Below are 24,630 nucleotides of genomic sequence, written 5' to 3'. Positions count from 1 at the left end.
TGATTTTTAGTCATGAGATAACAGGACCACTTAAATTGACAAAGGAGAAATTGATGGTCAGTGGAGACTACATTGTCAGACTAAGTATCTAACTTTAGGCAGAGATTAAATAGGGTTGGTGAGTTGGCTAGAAAACAGTTAAAATTGTCACAGCATGTGCTGAAAAAAAAGACAGAAACAATTCAACAACTCATAGTTTTGTTATTGGGGAGAAAAGATCAGTATTAGTGGTAGGTGAACCATTAAAAGCAAAATTTAGTGGGCCTTATCAAATTGAAAGGAAATCGAGTGAGTGAGTTATTTGATAAGAGCACCAGATAGAAGGAAAACCCACTGAGTGTGTCATGTTAATATGCGCAAAAGGTATTTTGATAGGGAAGGAAAGAAGGAAGAGTGTTAATGGCGGCACAGTGATTAGCACTGCTGCCTCACAGTGCCAGGGATCCGGGTTCGATTCTGGCTTCGGGTGACTGTCTGTGTGGAGTTTGCACATTCTCCCCGTGTCTGAATGGGATTCCTTCGGGTGCTCCGGTTTTCTCCTACAGTCCAAAGATGTACAGGTTAGGTGGATTGACCATGCTAAATTTCCCCTTAGTCTCCAAAAGGATAGGTGGTGTTAAGAGCAAAGGGTTTGGGCACGGGCCTAGGTAGGGTGCTCTTTCAGAGGGTCAGAGCAACCTCAATGGGCTGAATGGCCTCCTTCTGCACTGTCGTGATTCTATGATTTTATGAAAAGAGATAAATTCATATGATTCTGAACTTCACATTCCTCAAATTAGATTGGACAATGAAGAAGTAAACAGAAATTTGGATACATTTCTGAGTTACCGTCCAGAGGGAAATCAAATTGACCTGAATGGGTTATTACAGTCACATACAGCTAAATGTGGGAACATACTAGGAAGTATAACAGTAATTATACATGATGTAGATGTAGGAAATTCTATTCCAATTAAGCAACATCTCAAGCCACTAAAGTTGGCACAGGTATAAAAGGAGTTTGAAAGCATGCTTAAGAATAATATCATTGAAGTGAGTTGCAACGAATGAAGGTCACCTATTGTGATGGTACCAAAACCCAATGGAATGCAACAATTGTGTGTGGACTATAGGGAAGTCAATGCAGTTATGAAGCCAGATTTGTATCCTGTTCCTCGTTTGGAGGGCTGTATCGGAAAGGTGGGACAAGCAAGATGTATTACCAAAATTGACTTACTAAAAGGATACTGGCAAAGTACCTTTATCAGAAAAGGTGAAGGAGGTTTTGGCTGTTGTACGCCAAATGGTCTGTATCAGTTTAAAGTTTGGATTGAAGAAAGCGCCAGCAACAATGTCATTTCTGGACTAAAGGATGATGCAGTTTACATAGATGATGTGTCGTGTTCAGTCAAACGTGGAAGGAGCATTTAGAACATAAAATGAATTGTTCGATTGGCTACTGGAGGTAGGCTTGATGGTAAACTTGACTAAAAGTGAGTTTGCGAAAGCCCAAGTCACATTCTTAGGCCATACTCTTGGACATGGTCAGGTGACCTCACAGAATGTGAAAACGAAAGGTATTTGCCCAATACTATTAACAAGAAGAGAAATTCTGAAATTTCTGGGCATGAGTGGTTACTACTGAAATTCATGCCAAATTTCAGCAGTATGGTTGCTCCACTGACTAAACTTTAAAAAAAACTGAAATTTCCTTGGATTCATAATGTCAGGAGGCATTTGACAATCTCAAAACTGTATTAACCACTGCACCAGTTTTGGCAACACCGATATATGCCCAGTAATTTAAGGTAGCAATTGATGTGAGTGATGTGGGCATTGATGATGAAGGTATAGAAATACCTGTTGGTTATTTTTCCAGAAAACTAAATACTCATCAAAAGAAGTATTCAACCATTGTGAAGGAGACATTGAGTTTAGCATTGACGTTGCAACATTTTGACATTATGTTGCTAACAATTCATCAGAGACAATTGTTTATACAGAACATAATCCATTGAGGTTTTTGGAGAAGTTTAAGGATCGAAGTGCAAAGCTATTTCAGTGGGGTTTATTGCTACAACCATTTAATTTGAAAATTATACATGTAGCAGGAAGAGAAAACATGATTGTAGATGCTTTCTCATGATTGTGAGATTGAAGAATTTAAGATTTAAGAACATTCAAAGTAGAGAAATGAAGACTAAAATGAACTATACAGCTGTTTAGATTTGCATGCATAAATATGTTGAGATATGCATTATACAGTGTAATAATAGTGTTTAGTAATGAGTAATATTTAAAATGTTTTTTTTTCTTTTTTAATAAAATAATGTTTTGAGTAACCAATTCATTTTTTCCAATTAAGGGGCAATTTAGCATGGCCATTTCACTACCCTGCACAACTTTGGGTTGTGGGGACAAAACCCACACAAACACAGGTAGAATGTGTAAACTCCACACGGACAGTGACCCAGAGCCAGGATCAAACCTGGGACCTCAGCGCCGTGAGGCAGCAATGCTAACCACTGCGCCACCGTGCTGCCCTCGAGTAATATTTAAAGTTCAAAAAGCTTTAGAAAATGGAACCATCTTTTCACATTGCTGGTTCATTTTTTTAAGGAGGGAGGTGTGATGAATGTAGCAATTGTTATATATTATATTTTATGTCTGTTACAGTAATGCTTTTGAAAGCCTGGGTTAAGGTGTACATTTCTTGCAGTGATATTATCAAATAACCTCAGTTAAGATATCCAGACTGTGTGTCTGCTAAAGCTGTAATTAAGGAGCCATAAATTATTGATTTTAACCACTTGATTACAGATAAAGGGCTAATGAAATTGTGTGTCGATTGCTGCAGATTCCCTGGAGTGTAGATAATGTATGAGGGAGTGCTATTTAGTCCTAGCTAAGCAGGGCATGGAACTTAGAGGGACACATATGATGTAATTAATGGGAGGAGCCAGGTATGGCTGTAGTTTTGCAGTCTGTTTTGGATTTTAAGTTGAACAAATCGGTTTTGCCAAATGTGGTTATGTTGAGCACAAGTGTATTCGATCTGCCCTTGAACGGAACTCTCTCCAAAAGGCTCTACACAGCTAAACAAATAACCCTGTTTTGTTAACTTTATTTATAAGTGGGATTTGAACTGTATTGGATTGCTTAATTGGAGTTTGTAGCAGGTATAGATAGTAAGTTTAGGTGTTTCCTTGTGTTTAAGAACTGTTTAACTGATAATTGTAAAGCTGATTTCTTTGATGTTAATGTGGTTAATTCTGTGTTTGAATTAAAGTTTGTTTTAACATAAAAGATACCTATTGATCAGAGTAATTTCTCCTGTTGTGAAGTATCCTTTCCTCACAGTTTTACAAATAGAAACATTGTTTGGGATTCTCGTCCGGTATCCACACAAATGTTGGGGTCTGGTCCGGTATCCTAATAATACAGAGGGTTTAGGATGTTAATGTTCCTTTGCTCGCTCAACGATCTCTGCAAATGTTCAGTAGGAACTGGGGCGTTGAACTTCGGATCAAGTCTGTGTGCCACATGCAGTCAGGAATATAACTTTCTTATCCTCCCCCCTCGATTTTGTTAGCACAGAAAAAATATTCCAAACGCTATTCATATCCACTCTTCAGTAGCAGTGTTGAAAGCTTCTAACTTTCCGAAGAGAGACATGGTAATAAATACAATAATTGATGACCACCAGTTAGTTGACGAATAACGACGGATCTGTGATCAATACCAACTACATACACAGCACTAGAATCAATGTCTTCATTCTCAGCAATGGGATCACCAGAAACACTGGCTGCAAAAGCCCGTGCTCTGCATCGGGATCCCAGTGCTCATTCCCCATTGGATGATCGGTGCACATGACCCTTTTGATGCATGCCCCCTTAAAGGGCTAGCAACTACATTTACTAATGAGTGAGAGCAGACTGATGGGATGGTTGGTAATTGGGCGGGTTGGATTTATCCTGTTTTTTGTGTACAGGACACACCTGGGCAATTTTCCATATTGCCAGCTAGATGCCAATGTTGTATCTGTACTGGAACAGCTTGACTACGGGTGTGGCAAGTTCTGGAGCACAAGTCTTCAGTACTATTGCCGGAATATTCTCAGGGCCCATATCTTTTGCAAAATCTGGTAACTGCAGCATTTCTTGATTTCATGTGGAGTGAATCGTGATGCTGGAAACTTCCAGAGGAGACCGAGATGGATCACCCACTCGGCACTTTGGGCTAAAGATTGCTGCGAATGCCTCAGCTTTTTCTTTTGCACAGATGTGCTGGGCTCCTCCATCATTGAGGATGGGGATATTTGTGGAGCCTTCTCCTCTAGTGAGTTGTTTAATTGTCCACCACCATTCATGGCTGGACGTGGCAGGGCTGCAGAGCTTAGATTTGATCAGTTGGCTGTTAGGGCCATTGGCCATTGGAATTTAGTTCTCTACACCATTTGCATTCTGCCCTATGGTAAAGAAAGAAAGAGCCTGCATTTATATAGCACCTTTCACAACCTCATGATGCCCAAAGTGCTTAACAGCCAATGAATCAGTTTTGAAGTCACTGTTGTAATATTGGAAATGTGCCAGCTAATTAGTGAAGAACAAACTCCCCAAACCAGAAATGAAATAAATGACCCCTGTGGCAATTGTCTGTCTTGAGAGGCAATGGTTTGCCCCTTGGTGCTCAACTGTGTATTCAGTAAAACTGGAGTATTCCCTCCAAGATGCAAACCTGGATAAAAACTAAGGAGACCCTGGGCTGCCCCCCTCTCCACCACCCCAGTTGAGTCCAAAGGAATGCAAAGTATAACGTTTGGCACCAACCCGGTTACAGGAATTGACAGAAGGGTGAAATATTTAGACATCAGTCCACCTTCGGGCTCCACTCCAGATTATTTGTCAGGGTTTACTCCTTCCCGAGGTATCCACAAGCCTACAGATTGTGTCCGCATTGCTAGTTGGTTCACACATGGAATGTCTGGGGCAAAACCTCCTCCAGGTTCCTCTGAAGCTTTAGCCCGAGGTCTCAAGAGACCCAGTTCCCAATGTCACCACGAGGCGCAGGGGACTTGCCGATGGAGAGGCCGGGTGCTGATAAGGGAGAGATTTACACATCTAATTCGCGTTTTCACACTGTGTCAGCCAGCAATGTGGGCTGAAAGCGAGAAACACACAAAAAGCGAGGAACATGCTGTAGCGCACAATGACTTACGAGAGACGAATAGAGATGAAGTCGATGAGGCTTTATTAAGCGTGACTTGTTCCCCGCAGTTCAGCAACAGACTGGAGCAGCGGGGAGAACTCCTGGTTCTTATACTCCGCCTTCAGGGCGGAGCTAGAGATCAACAGCCAACCAGGACCCGGGATCTGTCAGCCAATGGCATCACGGCTTCACAGTCCCACATGACCCCTAATGCATACTACCACATTCACCCCTTGTTAAAAATGAACCCGGCGGGGTGGTGCTTCGCATGGTGGTAGGGGTTTACAAGGCTGGTCCTGGGAGGAAAAACTTTTGCATGTCATTACAGTGCCCTACACTTTGCCCTACACTGGGCTATGTACAGGGTTTGTGAACTATTTACAATATTCGTAAGAAGAAAAAAGAACATTCTCGTTAAAGTCCACAACATTCTTGTGTTACACCGATGCCACGAGTCGAGCGGGCGGTCTGGTCGTTCTTGTCGATCGCCTCGGCCCCGGTGGTGGTGCTTGTTCCCGTGTTGTCGTCTCCGGGAGCTTTACGGTGTCTGCTTCTGCTTCACTCCTGGTCGGACATGGGAGGAGGACCGATCCTCCCGGGAAGGGGGCGGTCGCGGGGTGCGCCGGTGGCAGGGAGGGGGTGATTGGTGTCGGGGGGGTGTGCGTGTTGCCGGCAGGCGCCAGGTCTCGCAGGGAGACCGTGTCCTGTCGGCCGTCGGGGTACGCCACGTAGGCGTACTGCGGGTTCGCGTGGAGGAGGTGAACCCTCTCGACCAACGGGTCCGACTTGTGCGCCCGCACATGTTTCCGGAGCAAGATGGGTCCTGGGGCCGCCAGCCAGGTCGGCAGCGACGTTCCAGAGGAGGACTTCCTGGGGAAGACAAGGAGGTGCTCATGAGGCGTTTGATTAGTGGTAGTACACAGCAGCGACCGGATGGAGTGGAGAGCGTCCGGGAGGACCTCCTGCCACCGTGAAACTGGGAGATCCCTGGACCGTAGGGCCAGTAGGACGGTCTTCCAGACCGTGCCGTTCTCCCTCTCTACTTGCCCGTTCCCCCGGGGGTTGTAGCTGGTCGTCCTGCTCGAGGCTATACCCTTGCTGAGCAGGAACTGGCGCAGCTCGTCACTCATGAAGGAGGACCCCCTGTTGCTGTGGATATATGCGGGGCAACCGAACAGTGTTAATATGGTGTTAAGGGCTTTAATAACTGTGGCCGCTGTCATGTCGGGGCAGGGGATGGCGAAAGGGAAACGAGAGTACATGTCCACCACGTTCAGGAAGTATGTGTTGCGGTCGGTGGAGGGGAGGGGCCCTTTGAAATCCAGACTGAGGCGTTCAAAGGGACGGGAAGCCTTGATCAGGTGCGCTCTATCCGGCCTGAAAAAGTGCGGTTTGCACTCTGCGCAGATGTGGCAGTTCCCGGTGACTGTACGGACCTCCTCCACGGAGTAGGGGAGGTTGCGGGACTTTATAAAATGGTAGAACCGAGTGACCCCCAGGAGGCAGAGGTCCTCGTGGAGGGTTTGGAGACGGTTTATTTGTGCGTTGGCACATGTGCCGCGGGATAGGGCATCGGACGGCTCGTTCAGCTTTCCGGGACGGTACAAGATCTCGTAGTTGAAGGTGGAGAGCTCGATCCTCCACCTTAAGATCTTGTCATTTTTAATTTTGCCCCGCTGTGCATTATCGAACATGAAAGCTACCGACCGTTGGTCAGTGAGGAGAGTGAATCTCCTGCCGGCCAGGTAATGCCTCCAATGTCGCACAGCTTCCACTATGGCTTGGGCTTCCTTTTCCACTGAGGAGTGGCGGATTTCTGAGGCGAGGAGGGTTCGGGAGAAAAAAGCCACGGGTCTGCCCTCTTGGTTAAGGGTGGCCGCCAGAGCTACGTCGGAGGCGTCGCTCTTGACTTGGAAGGGGAGGGACTCGTCGATGGCGCGCATCGTGGCCTTTGTGATATCCGCTTTGATGCGGCTGAAGGCCTGGCGAGCCTCTGTCGACAGGGGGAAGGTAGTGGTCTGTATTAGGGGGCGGGCCTTGTCTGCGTACTGGGGGACCCACTGGGCGTAATATGAAAAGAACCCCAGGCAGCGTTTCAGGGCTTTGGAGCAGTGGGGGAGGGGAAATTCCATGAGGGGGCGCATGCGTTCGGGGTCGGGGCCTATTATCCCATTGCGCACTACATATCCCAAGATGGCTAGCCGGTTTGTGCTAAACACGCACTTGTCCTCGTTGTATGTGAGGTTCAAGGCTTTAGCGGTCTGGAGGAATTTTTAGAGGTTGGCGTCGTGGTCCTGCTGATCGTGGCCGCAGATGGTTACGTTGTCGAGATACGGGAACGTGGCCTGCAACCCGTGTTGATCAACCATTCGGTCCATCTCCCATTGGAAGACCGAGACCCCGTTTGTGACGCCAAATGGGACCCTTAGGAAGTGGTATAGTCGCCCGTCTGCCTCGAAGGCTGTGTACTTGCGGTCACTTGGGCGGATGGGAAGCTGGTGGTAGGCGGACTTGAGGTCCACGGTGGAGAAGACCTTATATTGGGCAATCCGATTGACCATGTCGGATATGCGGGGGAGAGGGTACGCATCTAGCTGTGTGTACCTGTTGATGGTCTGGCTATAGTCTATGACCATCCTTTGCTTCTCCCCTGTCTTTACTACTACCACCTGTGCTCTCCAGGGACTATTGCTGGCCTGGATTATGCCTTCCTTCAGCAACCGCTGGACTTCGGACCGAATAAATGTCCGGTCCTGGGCGCTGTACCGTCTGCTCCTAGTGGCGACGGGTTTGCAATCCGGGGTGAGGTTTGCAAACAAGGATGGGGGTTCAACTTTGAGGGTTGCGAGGCCGCAGATAGTGAGTGGGGGTATTGGGCTGCCGAATTGGAATGTTAGGCTCTGCAGGTTGCACTGGAAGTCTAATCCCAGTAATGTGGGCGCGCAGAGTTGGGGAAGGACGTAGAGCCTGTAGTTTTTAAACTCCCTCCCTTGCACCGTTAGGGTCACTATGCAGAACCCTTTGATCTGTACGGAGTGGGATCCTGCAGCTAGGGAAATCTTCTGCGTACTGGGACGGATGGTCAAAAAACAGCGTCTTACCGTGTCGGGGTGGATGAAGCTTTCTGTGCTCCCGGAGTCGATCAGGCATGGTGTCTCATGTCCGTTGATCAGCACCGTTGTTGTCGTCGTCTGGAGCGTCCGGGGCCGTGCTTGGTCCAGCGTCACCGTGGCCAGACGTGGTCGCAGTGTCTCAGCGCCTTCTTCGAACCCCGTGGAGCCGTCGATGCTGGGGTCCATTGTTGTCGTCCGAGATGGCGGCGGGGGTGAACAAAATGGCCGTTCCCATGCATCGCACATGGCTGGGGGGTCACAAGATGGCGGCGCCCACCCTCCCCTCGTGGTGGCCGGGACCCAAAATGGCGGCGCCTGCGGGTCGCACATGGGGCGCTGGGGGGGTTGGGGAGCGTTTGGGATGCGCTGGACTCTTTCTTCTCCGGGGACAGCGGCGACCCCCCGGGACCGGCACACAGCCGCGAAATGGCCCTTTTTGCCGCAGCTCTTGCAAATCGCTGCGCGGGCCGGGCAGCGCTGCCGGGGGTGCTTCGCCTGGCCGCAGAAATAGCAGCGGGCCCCCCCGGGATGACCTGGCGTCTGAACCGCGCAAGCCTGTGAGGGGGGGGGTTTGTCGCGACGGGGGTCCACGGAGCCCAAGGGGCTGCCGCGCGGTCGGGGCCGTACGCGCGGGCGTTTTGCGCGGCCACATCTAGGGAAGCTGCAAGGGCCCGTGCCTCTGAGAGTCCTAGCGACTCTTTTTCTAACAGTCTTTGGCGGATTTGGGGAGAGTTCATACCTGCCACAAACGCATCGCGAATTAACATGTCCGTGTGTTCAGCCGTGTTTACCGGCGGGCAGCTACAGGCCCGTCCCAAAATTAGCAGCGCGGCGTAGAATTCGTCTAGCGATTCTCCGGGACTTTGCCGTCTCATTGCGAGTTGGTAGCGTGCGTAGACCTGGTTCACTGGGCGAACGTAGACGCTCTTTAGTGCTGCGAACGCCGTCTTGAAATCCTCTGCGTCTTCTATGAGAGGGAAAATTTCCGGGCATACCCTCGAATGCAGGACCTGCAGTTTCTGGTCTTCTGTGATCCGGCCGGGGGCCGTTCGGAGGTAGCCTTCGAAACAAGTCTGCCAGTGTTTAAAAATTGCTGCTGAGTTCACTGCGTGGGGGCTGATCCTCAGGCATTCTGGGACGATCCTGAGCTCCATACTCCTTTAAGCACGCTTAATAAATTGTAGCGCACAATGACTTACGAGAGACGAATAGAGATGAAGTCGATGAGGCTTTATTAAGCGTGACTTGTTCCCCGCAGTTCAGCAACAGACTGGAGCTGCGGGGAGAACTCCTGGTTCTTATACTCCGCCTTCAGGGCGGAGCTAGAGATCAACAGCCAACCAGGACCCGGGATCTGTCAGCCAATGGCATCACGGCTTCACAGTCCCACATGACCCCTAATGCATACTACCACACATGCTTTCTCTCTTCACCAATACACCAGATATATTGCATCGATCTGTTGGACTCACAATAAAATCAATGACCAGAGTATCTGTTTCTGTTGTCTGTTTAGGGATAAACACTGACCAGAGGACTGAGCAGTGTTCACCCATTCTTTGGCAAAGAGTGCAGATCTTTTATGTTCACCTGAGATGGCAGACACATCTAATCCAAATCCAAAAGACAACACCCCCATTGGGGGGAGTGTGGGGGGGGGGGGGGGGGGGGGGGCATCCTAGCGGCACAAAGGCTGGAAAATTCCGGCTTAAGCGTGACAACCCGGAATTTCTGCTCAAATCCTGGAGTGGGACTTGAACCCACAATTTTCTAACGCAGAGGGGATACTGAGACACGGCCGACACAGGACTACAAGGCCTTTCAGCTCATCTGAATTTATTGATCTTCCAATGCCCGAATGTTCTTTTCCCCCTCTTCATTGTCAGATCCAACAGGCTCATCCTGGGAATGTTGTGGGCAGTTCCATCACTGGCGAAGGATCTGTGGGTGGAGGGTGGAATGTTATTTACATGAGGTGGTTTGAACAAGTGCAAATTGATATTCTGATGTGTGAGGTCCTGTGTGTCTGAAACTTTAAATTTCAGAGTCAAATAAATAAGATTACCAGCTGGTTATAGACACCAGGGGGTGTGCAGGAATGTGCTGTCTGAACATAAGAACATAAGAACTAGGAGCAGGAGTAGGCCATCTGGCCCCTCGAGCCTGCTCCGCCATTCATTGAGATCATGGCTGATCTTTTGTGGACTCAGCTCCACTTTCTGGCCCGAATACCATAACCCTTAATCCCTTTATTCTTCAAAAAACGATCTATCTTTATCTTGAAAACATTTAATGAAGGAGCCTCAACTGCTTCACTGGGCAAGGAATTCCATAGATTCACAACCCTTTGGGGTGCTAGAAGCAGATTCGGTGGTAACTTTCAAAAGGGTATTGGTTCCATCTGAAGTATGTCACGGCTCTGTAATCAACATCCTGAGGGAAGAAGATGTCATCACCGACCGACGTTTTCAGGAACGGCAAAAACCTCTCATGTCAGATTGTATGACGTGAAGCCCACAGAGAGCATGGCCTCCCTTCCTGTCCTCTATCGCAGAGGTCTTTGACGACCATATGCGGGAGAGCCTTGACAAATGGCTGACTCTGGAGAAGCTGACTGAGGCTCTCGAGTTGTTCGAGATGAGCAAAGCTCCCAGAAGCAACAGCTCACCGACTGAGTTGTATTCGACTTTATGGAATTGGATCGGCCCATTCCTGATGGAGGTGTACAAAGAGTATGCTGTTGGCCAGCAACATGCCAGAACCCATGAGGAAAGGCATCACTATTCTCACCAAGAAGCGGAACAGGGAAAGGGTGGGAGGAATTAGAAACTAGTGGCTCATTTCATTCTGAATGTGGTTGACAACACTCAGTCCCAGGTCATTGCCAATTGGCTGAAGTCTGCTCTGGGGTTGGTGATCCACCCTGACCAGGCCTGTTTACTGCCCAGTCGGAAGATCTTTGAATGCCTTGCATTACTCAGGGATGTGATAGCCTGTGTGCACATAGGGCTGTGAATACTTGCCTCCTCAGCATGGACAAGGAGAAGACCTTTGACCAAGTATTGCACACCTACATGGTGGATGTGCTCTCCAAAATGGGATTTGGGGAGGGAATCCTCAATGGGGTTCAACTGCTCTACACAGACATCAGTAGCACTGTTTCAATCAACGGCTGGGAATCTGAAAGCTTTCCAGTTAAACCTGGAGTCAAGCAGGGGTGTCCTCTCTCTTCTGTCCTGTTTGTATTCTGCATCGACCCGTATGCCAAGTCCATCAGGAAGGATTCAAGCATAAGAGGAGTGACGACCCCAGGCAGTGGAGGCATCAGGTCAAAGCCTCCTTGTACATGTACAATGTCACTGTCTTCTGCTCGGATCCACTGATGAACATCTTCAACCAGTTCAAATTTTCCTTAGGAGCCAAGGTAAATCACAGCGAGAGCAACTTGTTTGGAAATGGGCTGACCAGTCGTGAGTCCCCTTCACCGTCAGGTCTGACTACCTGAAGGTGTTGGGGGTATGGTTGTTCGGTACCAAGACATGCACTAAAAATGCAGGGAGCAAGTAGCTAACGTAAAACAATAAGTGGACATTCGGGAATGGTGCCCTCTCTCAACTGCGGGTAAGACCGTGGTCATCAGGTATGAGGCCCTCTCAGTGTTGGTGTATGTGGCACAGGTCAGGCCCATTCCTCATTCCTGCCCTAGGTCAACCACTTTAACCATTTTCCATTTTATCTGGAGGTTGGAAATAGGCTGTGTTTGCAGGACATGATGTACAAACCTCTAGATAAAACATGATAAAACATACCCAATGTTGCCCTCAGACTGATGGCCACCTTTGTGTGTGGCTGCATCAAGGTATGCATAGACTCTTGGTGTGCAAACACCAAGTGTTACCATGTGTTGAGGTTCAATGTGTCCTCAGTGTTGTGAAGGATGTGTCTGGCCTGGTTGCGACACAATATTCCAAGCAGTGGGACCCTGCTATACCACCTACCCCTTGTGGAAAGGTTTATGTAGGAAAACGCCTTTGGCTGCAGGTCCATCAGGCAGTGGTCTGCATGGAACATTCAAGCGGGCACATAGGATGGTGGATCCTGTCAGATGGTTCTCTAAGCAGATTGTTAAAGTCATTTAACAGAATGCCCCATCACCAGAACTTTCAAACAAGCACCAAGATGTAGCTTGGCCGGTGGTGAGAAAGGCTCTCCCCATCAGTGCCTTTCTACATGCCGGGAATCTCACTCCATCCACACAGTGCCTTTGAGGTGACAGTGGTGGAGAAGAGACCGTTGTCCATCTCCTTCTGGAATGGATCTTTGCAAAGAAGATCTGGAAACAGGTGCAGTCATTTCTGTCGAGGCCCACCCCGAGCAGACCCATGACACAGGACTCTGTGCTCTATGGGCTATTCCCAGGGATGCCCACCGAGACAAACATTAACAGTTTCATAAAATCCCTACGGTGCCGAAGGAGGCCATTCAGCCCATTGATTCTGCATCAACCCTCCGAAAGAACACCCTACCCAGGCCCACTCCCCTACCCTATTCCTATAACCCTTTAACCCCACCTAACCATTGGACATTAAGGGGCAATTTATCATGACCAGTCCACCTAATCTGCACATCTTTGGACTGTGGGAGGAAACCGGAGCATCCGGAGGAAACCCACACAGACACAGAGAGAACGTGCAGACTTCGCACAGACAGGCGCCCAAGGCCAGAATTGAACCTGGGTCCCTGGAGCTGTGAGGCAGCAGTGCATGGAGTTTCTGGAGAATCATCAATTCGGAGAAAAGCACTTTGGTCTACCAGCAACGTGCTGGTCTTTCCAGTGCAAAAGGTTGCCCCTGAGTGTTGCAGACTAGCAAAGTCCAGGGCTATGTGCTGAGAGAGGCACGAAAGCTTGGGGCAGCTGCCTCAGGGGCGCAATGAGGGAAGGTGGCTGTTTCAGCCATAGTGAACTGGAGGGTCTGGAATTGTATATAACCCCTCAGCCTGTGTGTCTGACAAGGATCGTACATGGTAAATATTAAAGAATATTGAAATTGTGTTGAGGCACTGCAGAGTGGAACATGCTGTATGGAGACAAGTTGAATTTTATTGCACTTTCTGTAATTGCCAACTCAAAATGTTTTGGGATGTACTTTCATAAATATTATGAAAAAAATTTGTCCAATTCTGGACGCTCCACAGTAGGAAGGATACCTTGGAGAGGGTACTAGAATGTTACTGGGAATGTGGGACTTGAGTTCTGTGGAGAGACTGGAGAAGCTGGGATTGTTCCCCTCTGAACAGTGAAGGTTGAGGGGAAATTAAATAGAGGTGTTCAGAATCACAGAGGAGGATTTTGATAGGAGGAGGGTCGGTAACGAGTGAGACACAGATAATAATAATCTTTATTAGTGTCACAAGTAGGCTTCCATTAACACTGCAATGAGGTTACTGTGAAAAGCCCCTAGTCGCCACATTCCGGCACCTGTTCGGGTACACAGAGGGAGAATTCAGAATGTCCAATTCACCTAACAAGCACGTCTTTCGGCACCTGTGGGAGGAAACCGGAGCACCCGGAGGAAACCCACGCAGACACGGGGAGAACGCGCAGACTCCGCACAGACAGTGACCCAAGCCGGGAATCAATCCTGGGACCCTGGCGCTGTGAAGCAACAGTGCTAACCACTGTGCTAACGTGTCGCCCTATTTAAGGTGATGAGATGAGAATTTTGTTTGAACGCAGAGCGTTGTGATCTGGAAGGCGCTGCCCGAAGCGGCTTCGATAGGGGAACTGTCAAGACAGAATAGTTGAAAAGGAGAAATTTGCAGGGTAATGGGAAAAGAGCAGAGATGTGGGACTAATTGGATAGTTATTCCAGAATGGTATGATGGTCTGAGTTGCTACTGCTCCATGTTGTAAGATATTAGGAGGAGGTTGATGTTTGATACGACAGAGGAGTGAAGGTTTGAGGGAGATTTGATCGAGGTCTTGAAAATCATGAAGCTTTGTAAGGAGTCTGGACAGAATAGATATGGAGAGATTATTCCTATTGGTGGAAGGTTGAGAATAAGAGGACACTGATTTGAGGGGTTCAATAGAAGAACAGAACATGAGGAAAAATATTTTTACACGGCGAATGGTCCGGGTCTGAAATTCTCTGTGAGAGGATGGCCGACCCAATCATGGCTTCCAAATGGATTTTAATTCACAATCTGATGGCAAACATACAGGGAAAAGAGTGGTTGGGGGGGATGGGACTAACTGAGTTGCTCTCACAGAGAGTTCGCATGTCTGTGACAGTCTGCACAATGTCCTCCGGTGCTGTAACTGTTCCATGATTCTACATAGCTGATTCTAAAAAAATAGGTTAAGAAGCTAGACTATAGGGCAGCACAGTGGCGCAGTGGTTAGCACAGCTGTCTCACGGCGCCGAGGTCCCAGGTTCGATCCCGGCTCTGGGTCACTGTCCGTGTGGAGTTTGCACATGCTCCCCGTGTTTGCGTGGATTTCGCCCCCACAACCCAAAGATGTGCAGGGTGGGTGGGTTGGCCACGCTAAATTGCCCCTTAATTGGGAAAAATGAATTAGGTGCTCTAAATTTATCTGTATAAAAATGAAGCTCGCCTATCAGAAACCATTGTGAGCTGTGAGTTTCTGTGCCTTGTGTATGTTCTGGGACTGGTTTGATGGCTGAGTGTTTCCAATTGAAATGAAATTTGACAGTCTGAAATTAATGTCCCCTCTTTAATTTTATTTTAATATAGGGTTTGGATCCATTCCAAAGCTGAATCTCAGAAACGACCCAACCATCTGACGCTGCCAAGGATCCACTGAGCGCTCTCTCCAGTTCACCTGGGTTCAATATCTGCACCGCCTTTACCCCCCCCCAAATCAGGATATGACTGAGATTTAAGGAAGAGTCTACGAGATCCCCTCTTGGACGTTTTAACCCCTTCAACTCACTCAGTGAACCCTCTCTCCATCCACACGCACTGTGTGGATGGAGCCTTTCCATTTTGGTGACTAGCCTGAGGTTATATAAAAGTCTAGGGAAGTGAGTGGCCAGTCCAACCTGTGAAAGCTGCCTTATGACTGGATTAATTTTTAAATTTGATCATTCCACCTATTACTCCCCAGCAGTAATTCTTCCCCATTGGTCAATGTTACATGTTGGTTAATTGAGTGAGTCAGTTAGAGGCCCCTTTAAATTTTGGGGAGAGGAAGGGAGGGAGGGGGGTGTTTAAAGATAGCGTCATGCGGGTTGTTTTGGTCCTGCCGACCAATGAGACTGGCAGTCTGGGCTGGAGGGCCGAGCGGTGCCCGGGAGTGGCGCAGGTCCCGGGCGCGGTGCAGTGCGCAGCCGGCAGTGCCATGGAGCCAGAGGCTGCCGAGGAGCCGGGAGCAGGGGGGGCGGCCCGGGGCAGCGGAACACATTCTCAGCATCATCACAGGAATCAGTGTGTGCACAAGCATTGCTGGCACAGTAACCAGAGCCAGGCTGCAGAATACCAGGTAAGCAGCTTCGGAGAGACAGAGGGACAGTGAACACGCACAGGGACAGAGAGAGAGACACACACAGGAACAGAGAGAGGCACACACATGCACAGGGACAGAGAGAGACACACACATACACAGGGACAGAGAGACACACACACAGGAACAGAGCGACACACACACAGGGACAGAGAGAGACACACACATACACAGGGACAGAGAGACACACACACAGGAACAGAGAGACACACACACAGGAACAGAGAGAGAGACACACACACAGGAACAGAGAGAGAGACACACACAGGGACAGAGAGAGACACACACATGCACAGGGACAGAGAGAGACACACACATGCACAGGGACAGAGAGAGACACACACATACACAGGGACAGAGAGACACACACACAGGAACAGAGCGACACACACACAGGAACAGAGAGAGACACACACAGGAACAGAGAGAGAGACAACATACACAGGGACAGAGAGACACACACACAGGAACAGAGCGACACACACACAGGAACAGAGAGACACACACAGGAACAGAGAGAGAGACACACACACAGGGACAGAGAGAGACTCACACATACACAGGGACAGAGAGATACACACACAGGAACAGAGAGAGATACACACATACACAGGGACAGAGAGAGAGTGACACACATACGCAGGGACAGAGAGAGACACACATACGCAGGGACAGAGAGAGACACACACAGGGACAGAGAGAGAGACACACAGGAACAGCGAGAGATACACACACAGGGACAGAGAGAGACACACACAGGGACAGAGAGAGAGACACATACACAGGGACAGAGAGAGACACACACGGGAACAGAGACAGGCACCCACACAGGGGGAGACCGCTCGAGAGACTCACAGGGACAGAGAATCCCAGTGGGAGACAGATAGGGACACCCCGGGACAGAGGGGGACACGCAGAGGGAGACAGAGAGAAACACAAGGACAGAGGGACACACGCAGATATGGAGAAGGAGCCACTCGCACAGGGACAGATAGACGGAGAGAGGCCAAGGAACACAGAGATAGAGATAGACATGTACAGGGAGGTATGAGACACACACACACAGATGGTTAGAGAGTGCGGTTTCTTGTGTCTGTATCTCTGTGAATGTTTATCCCGGGATCTAACCTGCGCCAGGTAAGGATGGTCATCCTGCAGTAGGGAAAATCTGCCCCCAGAGAGAGGGAGAGAGACTGCCCGTCTCCTCGGGGTGAGGTTAACCATCCGAAGCCTGGTGCAGATGTCCCTGTATTGAGTGTGTGAGAGAGAGAGAGGGAGAGGGGGGGGGGTTCTGAATTGCCAAATCTTTAGCCAGTGTTGGGAGAGGCGGCGGTGAGGAGTCGCAATGCTGCTGTATTTTTTTAAATCGATGTGTGTTTGAAGGGAGTGTGGAGGATGCAGGGTCTGACTGGCATCTCAAACCCAGAGGCGAGGCGGACAATCAAACCTCACCCACACTCCCGCAAAATGAAACGTCCCCCAACCGACAGATGATCAGGAAAACCGAGGGTGCACATTCTGCAGCCTATTGCAGAGTGGGACAGGAGCAGCCCCCCTCCCGGTTACCTGCCTGCCAGTCACTGCGGGGAAAAAGGGGGTTTAACAGATAAAACCTTTTTGACCTCCCCCAATCCCTGAATGTCTATTAAAGACCCCCTTTGCATCCGGCTCCAAGACACCTCTGGGTGTTTAACACTTCTGGTGAATGCGGGAGTCGAGACTGTGTCGAAATTGCGTTCCTGTCTAAATCGCACAGTTTAATATATATAAAACACACACACGAGGCAGGAACGAGGATCGAACTGTGTCCCATCAGGGTGACAGGCGCAGGAATTTGTGCCTGTCCCCCGGATTATTCGCTACATTCCCAACCTTTAAAGCAAGTGCTGTGAAAACCCCAATCTGGTGTTTGCCCCTCAGACTCTGCTGATTTAATGTTCAGGGTCTGGAGCGGTGGCTGCTCTCTCTCTCTCTCTCTGGCCACGCACTGTACATCAGTCAGAAGTCTAATTGTGCGAAGATTTAAATTTAACTTTTGTATCTTGCACTCAGATTTTTATGTAAAACATGCCCAAGGGACTATACCTGAGAAGAGGCCGATTATCCTGAAGGTTTCTCCTAAGCAGAAGCTCAATGTAATATGTATAATTAAATATTCAGCAGCATTTCAGTGTAGAGGACAGTATACAGACTCCTCTCTCTATCACACGCATTCATTCTCTTGCAGGGTTTCTGCAGTAAGTACTTATTGGAATGGGAAATCCATCCCACCTCGTTCCCCTAATCCCACTGAATCCCACCTACCCTATCCCCAAATCCCTCCAATATCACCAACCCACTTTCTCTCCATATCCCTCAACTCCAATTACTCACCTTCTCCCCATCCCTCTCACTCACCTACCCTCCTTCTCACTCTATCCCTCCTTCTCACTCTATCCCTCCTTCTCACTCTATCTCTCCTTCTCACTCTATCCTTCCTTCTCGCTCTATCCCTCCTTCTCGCTCTATCCCTCCTTCTCGCTCCATCCCCCGAATCCCCCCTCGCGCTATCCCTCCTCCTCGCTCTATCCCTCGCATCCCTCCTTCTCGCTCTTTCCCTCGAATCCCTCCTTCTCGCTCTATCCCTCCTTCTCGCTCTATCCCTCAAATCCCTCCTTCTCACTCTATCCCTCCTTCTCGCTCCTTCCCTCGAATCCCTCCTTCTCGCTCTATCCCTCCTTCTCGCTCTTTCCCTCGAATCCCTCCTTCTCGCTCTATCCCTCCTTCTCATTCTATCCCTCTAATCCCTCCTTCTCGCTCTATCCCTCCTTCTCGCTCTATCCCTCAAATCCCTCCTTCTCGCTCTATCCCTCCTTCTCGCTCTATCCCTCAAAGCCCTCCTTCTCGCTCTATCCCTCGAATACCTCCTTCTCGATCTATCCCTCCTCACTCTATCCCTCGAATCCCTCCTTCTCGCTCTATCCCTCGAATCCCTCCTTCTCGCTCTATCCCTCGAATCCCTCCTTCTCCCTCTATCCCTCAAATCCCTCCTTCTCGCCCTATCCCATGAATCCCTCCTTCTCGCTCTATCCCTCGCATCCCTCCTTCTCGCTCTATCCCTCGCATCCCTCCTTCTCGCTCTATCCCTCGCATCCCTCCTTCTCGCTCTATCCCTCGAATCCCTCCTTCTCGCTCTATCCCTCCTTCTCGCTCTATCCCTCAAATCCCTCCTTCTCGCTCTATCCCTCGAATCCCTCCTTCTCACCCTATCCCTCGAATCCCTCCTTCCCGCCCTATCCCTTGAATCCCACCTTCTCACTGTTGAAATGTTGCTCTTGTACAAATCTCTGAAGGTAGATTTGACCAGGCCCCACACTGTCAGCAGGAGCCTGTAGTTCACTACCATGTGTTGGAAAATTGCAGGTGCGCTGCCCCCATTTTGCAATTCACGTTGGCTGCACACAATGCCTCAAATGGTTGCATAGGGACTTTGAGAGACTCGCCTTTCAATGCAGCAATCCAAATCCTTCAGCCGGCTATTGCAACTGCATCGCTGCCTCGGTCAAATAGGTGGGTTGATGAGCACTCTCATAGAAAGCAGCAAAGAACTGTGCACTAGCCATTAACCAGTGCACTCCCAAAGGTAAATAAACCCCAGGAATGTCACCTGTCCCTGTTGTATACGGTGCAGTGCACTGTCCTATACACAAACTCACCCTGCCACTCCCCCCGGTTTATTCTTCAGGTGAAAAGATTCCAGCATCCGGCTAACGTGAGTTTTTATTGATCATAAAGTGTGGAAGTGATGCTACGGTTAAATAAAGCTAATAGCAGACCCCATCAGGAATGCTACATTCATTTCTGGGCACTGCACCCCCAAAAGGATACGTTGGCTTTGGAGTGGTTGGGGGTTTGGGGGGTGAGGGGGGAGATGGTGGTGGTGGGGGGGGGGGGGGTTGCAGTGAAAAATCCCTGAATTACAGTGGGGCTGAAAGGGTTAAATGATGAGGACATGTTGCACTGACTAGGCCTGTATTCCCTCGACTTTAGATTAGGAATGATCTGATTGATGGGTTTTAAGATATATGAGTTGATGAGGTGGATAAAGAGAAACTATTTCCTCTGACGCGATGAATCCAGAACTAAGGGCAGAATCTTACAATTCGAGACAGGCCGTGCAGGGTGATGTCAGGAAGCAGCTGACCACACAAAAGGGAGTGGAAATCGAGAACAATCTCCGCCCCATCAATGATTTGTTGAGGCTGAGGATCAATTGAAATTTCAGAACTGAGGGCCATTGGTTTTCTTTTAGATACACAAGTATTGTTGAGCAACCAAGGTGGTGAGATGGAATTAAGATTCAGATCAGCCATGATCTAATTGAATGGCACATCAGACTCACTCAAGGGATTGAAATGCCACCTCCTGTTCCTGGAGGTTCACTCTTCCTCTTACCTGACCGCCTATCCGCAACAATACATTTAACAAATCGCTGCCTCCGCTGACCGTCACTGTGATTGTCCATTTAAAAATATTCAAACCTGGAAGACGGACATCGCGGGAAAGGCTGGCATTTATTGCCAAGCCCCATTTGTCCTGAGACGTTGGTGATGGTCCTCTAACACTGATGGTTTTATTTCCACCCCTCTCCCTCACCACCTTTCATTCTAAATATCTCTCCCCTCCTTCTCTGAAACTCTCTTAGCTTCTTTTTCTCCGCCCCTGACGTCACACGAAGGCATTTGCGACCATTTTCTAAAGTGCAATATAAATGCATGATTCAGTCGGCTGTTGCGGTATCGGGTTAACCTAGCTGCTGCCACCTCCCTCTCTGGATTCAAGCTGCATTCCAGGATGGGAGCTAATTTGTAACCTATGGCTGGCACTCCACAGCAGTATGGAGAGCTGGGTGCTGCCTTTGGTTCATTTAATCAAACGTAAGTAAAAGGACCCATTTTAAAGTTCTCCCAGTGTCATGCGGGTAATATTCCTCCCTCAGTAAGCACAGGTTACATTACATCACATTTACAGTTCAGAAACAAGCCATTCAGCCCAACAGGTCCATGCTAATGCTACATACGAGCCCTACTAGGGCTGGAATACAAGAGCAGGGATGTACTTCTGAGGCTGTATAAGGCTCTGGTCAGACCCCACCTGGAGTATTGTGTTGGGCCCCGTATCTAATATGTGTTGGCCTTGGAAAGGTCCAGAGGAGGTTCACAAGAATGATCTTTGGAATGAAGAGCTTGTCATGTGAGGAGCGGTTGAGGATTCTGGGTCTGTCATTGTTGGAGTTTAGAAGGATGAGGGGGGATCTTATTGAAACTTACTGAGGATACTGAGAGGCCGCGATAGAGTGGATGTGGAGAGGATGTTTCCACTTGTAGAAAAAACTAGAACCCGAGGGCACAGCCTCAGACTAAAGGGACGATCCTTTAAAACGGAGATGAGGAGGAATTTCTTCAGCCAGAGGGTGGCGAATCTGTGGAACTCTTTGCCGCAGAAGGCTGTGGAGACCAAATCACCGAGTGCCTTTAAGACAGAGATAGATAGGTTCTTGATTAATAAGGGGATCAGGGGTTATGGGGAAAAGGCAGAAGAATGGGGATGAGAAACATATAATAATAATCTTTTATCGTCACAAGTAGGCTTACATTAACACCGCAATGATGTTACTGTGAAAATCCCTAGTCGCCACAATCTGACGCCTGTTTGGGTACACGGAGGGAGAATTCAGAATGTCCAATTCACCTAAAAAGCACGTCTTTCAGGACTTGTGGGAGGAAACCGGAGCACCGGAGGAAATGCACGCAGACACGTGGAGAACACACAGACTCCGCACAGACAGTGACCCAAGCCGGGAATCGAACCCGGGTCCCTGGCGCTGTGAAGCAACAGTGCTAACCACTGTGCTACCGTGCCATGGTTGAATGGCAGAGCAGACTTGATGGGCCGAATAGCCTAATTCTGCTCCTATGTCTCATGATCTTATGGTCTCTCCACCTAATCTCATTATAACATCGTTCCATTCCTTTCATAGAATCACGGAATCCTTCCAGTGCAGGACGAGGCCATTTGGCCCAGCGAGTCTGCACTGACCTTCTGAAGGCGCACTCCACATAGGGTCAATCTCCCTGCCCCATTCCCACAACCACACCTAACCTTTGGACACTAAGGAGCAATTTAGCATGGCCACACCACCTAACTTGCACATCTTTGGACTGTGAGAGAAAACTGGAGCACCCGGAGGAAAGCCACGCAGACATGGGGAGAACGTGCAAACTCCACACAGACAGTCACCCAAGGTCGGAATTGAACTGGGGTCCCATGCGCTGTGAGGTTAACCACTGTGCTACCGTGCCGCCCTCATGTGCTTATCCAGCTCACGTTAAATGAAACTGTGCTATTCACCTCAACCATTACCTGTGGCAGTGAGTTCACATTCTGATCACTACTTGATATTTATATCCCCTGCTTCTAGTCTTTCCTGCAGGTGGAAACATCCTTTCTACATCTACCCCATTAAACCCTTGCAAACCTCCCCTGTTCTGGAGAAAAATGTTCAGCCTTTCCTGATACTGACTATCCCTCAGTTCTGGTGTAATCTTAGTAAATCCTTTTGCATTTTCTCCTGTGCCTTTACAGCCTTTCCGTATTATGGAGACCAGTACTGTGTACACTACTCCCAAGTGTAGTCGATATAAGTTGAACAAAACATCTTTGCTTTTCAATGCTATCCCCATGGTAAAGAACCCTTGTGCATGGTTAGCTTTTATTCATTTTGTTTTGTTGAAAATCTTTTTATTGGCTTTTCTCATATTTATAAACAGTTGTCGCTTATATATAGTACATTTTTCTTGCCCGCTCTAATTTGCTTTATTTTACAGAGAAGTTTGTTTGGTCCTTCATTTGACTAACTGTACGTACATTTTGCTGCCCTCTGGATCGGTCTATGATATCCCCCCTTCCTCTTCTCTTGTGGTTTCCCCATTTTTCTCCGCCCCCCCTTTGGTTCTTCATTTTTTTTTTTCTCCCTGGCTTACTCCTCGTTGCTGGCCTCGAACAGGTTTTGGAACAGGCCGAAGGACTGCCCCCAAGTATCCAGGAAGCCTTCCCCTGACCCTCGGATGGCGTACTTAATCTTCTCCAGGTGGAGAAATTCCGAGAGGTCAGTGAGCCAGTCTGCAGCTGTGGGTGGTGCTGCCGATCGCCAGCCGAGCAGGGTTCTCCGGCGTGCGATTAGGGAAGCGAAAGCAAGGGCGTTGGCCCCCTTCCCCATGTGTAGCTCTGGCTGCTCCGATACCCCGAAGCTTGCCACTATTGGGATGGCTTCACCCTCACCCCCACAACCGTGGACATTGCCTCGGAGAAGGCTGTCCAGAACCCAGCAAGCTTGGGGCAAGCCCAAAACATGTGGGTGTGGTTGGCCAGGCCCCTCTGGCACCATTCACATTTGTCCTCCACCTCCGGGAAGAACCTGCTTATTCGGGTTCTGGTCAGGTGCGCTCTGTGCACCACTTTGAGCTGCATTAGGCTTAGCCCTGCGCTGGAGGAGGTGGAGCTCACCCTGCTCAGTGCTTCGCTCGTTAGCTTTTATTCTTGGCACTGTTTGTACATCTCACTTTGGTGCTCATGGGATCTTGCTGTGTACATTGGCTATTGTGTCTGTCTACCTGACTGTGGTTCGAACGGAATTGAGTGGCTATGAAGCACTTTGGGATATATTGAGGATGTGATGAGGATGTTGCAGGACAATGTATCATTCATTATTTTATTTAAAAAAATTTAGCATACCCAGTTATTAATTTTTTCAATTAAGGGGCAATTTAGTGTGGCCAGCCCACCTACCCTGCACATCTTTTGGGTTGTGCGGGTGAAACCCACACAGACATGGGGAGAATGTGCAAACTCCACACGGACAGTGACTCAGGGCCGGGTACCCGAGTATCATTCATTAATGATATTGTACATTTCTATGTGTAGATATATAAAATATCATAAATGAATGAATGATGGGGGTGGCACAGTGGTTAGCACTGTTGCCTCACAGTGCCAGCGACCCGGGTTCAATTCCGGCCTTGGGTCGCTGTCTGTGTGGAGTTTTCACTTTCCCCCCGTGTGTGCGTGGGTTTCCTCCGGGTGCTCCGGTTTCCTCCCACAGTCCAAAGATGTGCAGGTTAGGCGGATTGGCCATGCTAAGTTTTCCCTTAGTGTCCCTCGGCTAGGTGGGGTTACAGAGATGCGGCGGTGGAGTGGTTAGGGCTCGGTTTCAGAGGGTCGGTATAGACTGGACGGGCCAAATACCCTCCTCATGCACCGGAGGAAGCCTAAATCAATGGACACCATTGTACCAGTCTAGTTCTTTGCAGCGTTATCCAATTAATTCCACTCACTCACTCTTTCCCCGTAGCTCAGCAAAATCTTCCCCTTTTAATTACTGATCCAATTTGCCTTTAAAAGATTGAATCTGCTTCCACCGCCCTGTAAGGAGGCAACAGATCATCTGGTTATTATCACGTTGCTCTGTGCTAATTGGCTGCTGCATTTCTAATATTACGACAGTGATTACACTTCGAGTAGTACCTTATTGGCTGTGAGTGCTTTTAGGATGTGCTGAGCTGCTGGAAGATACCTGCTTAAATGCAAATCTTACTCTTGCTCGGTGAGAGCTCGAAATGCTGGAAAACCTCAGCTCCCGTGTGTTAATTATACTAACAAAGGTTAAGTGTCTACAGGTAGGGGGATCTCATTGGATAACAATTTATGCTCATGTACTTTTGAGGCATCCAATGGCTCAGTTGATAGTGTCCTTGTCTCCGA

At 48.8% G+C, this 24,630-nt stretch overlaps 2 protein-coding genes across 6 annotated transcripts in view; both read left to right on the top strand.

The window, feature by feature from the left end:
- LOC140395019 (3',5'-cyclic-AMP phosphodiesterase 4C-like) overlaps positions 1-24,630 on the top strand; it is a 762,139-nt gene that overhangs the window by 426,816 nt on the left and 310,693 nt on the right. The window lies entirely within an intron of this gene.
- Positions 15,582-24,630, top strand: part of LOC140395020 (small conductance calcium-activated potassium channel protein 2-like) — a 188,122-nt gene continuing 179,073 nt past the window's right edge. Inside the window, exon 1 of one of the 2 annotated variants that reach the window (XM_072482339.1) lies at positions 15,582-15,810. In XM_072482339.1, coding sequence (XP_072338440.1) covers positions 15,670-15,810 — 141 coding nt within the window. In that variant the 5' untranslated portion in view covers positions 15,582-15,669. The remainder of the gene's footprint in view (positions 15,811-24,630) is intronic. The other variant, XM_072482341.1, reaches the window with a different exon arrangement.

Source organism: Scyliorhinus torazame, chromosome 18 (genome assembly GCF_047496885.1).
Source record: "Scyliorhinus torazame isolate Kashiwa2021f chromosome 18, sScyTor2.1, whole genome shotgun sequence".
In the NCBI taxonomy this organism is placed as follows: Eukaryota; Metazoa; Chordata; class Chondrichthyes; order Carcharhiniformes; family Scyliorhinidae; genus Scyliorhinus; species Scyliorhinus torazame.
This window is presented reverse-complemented; position numbering and strand designations above follow the sequence as displayed.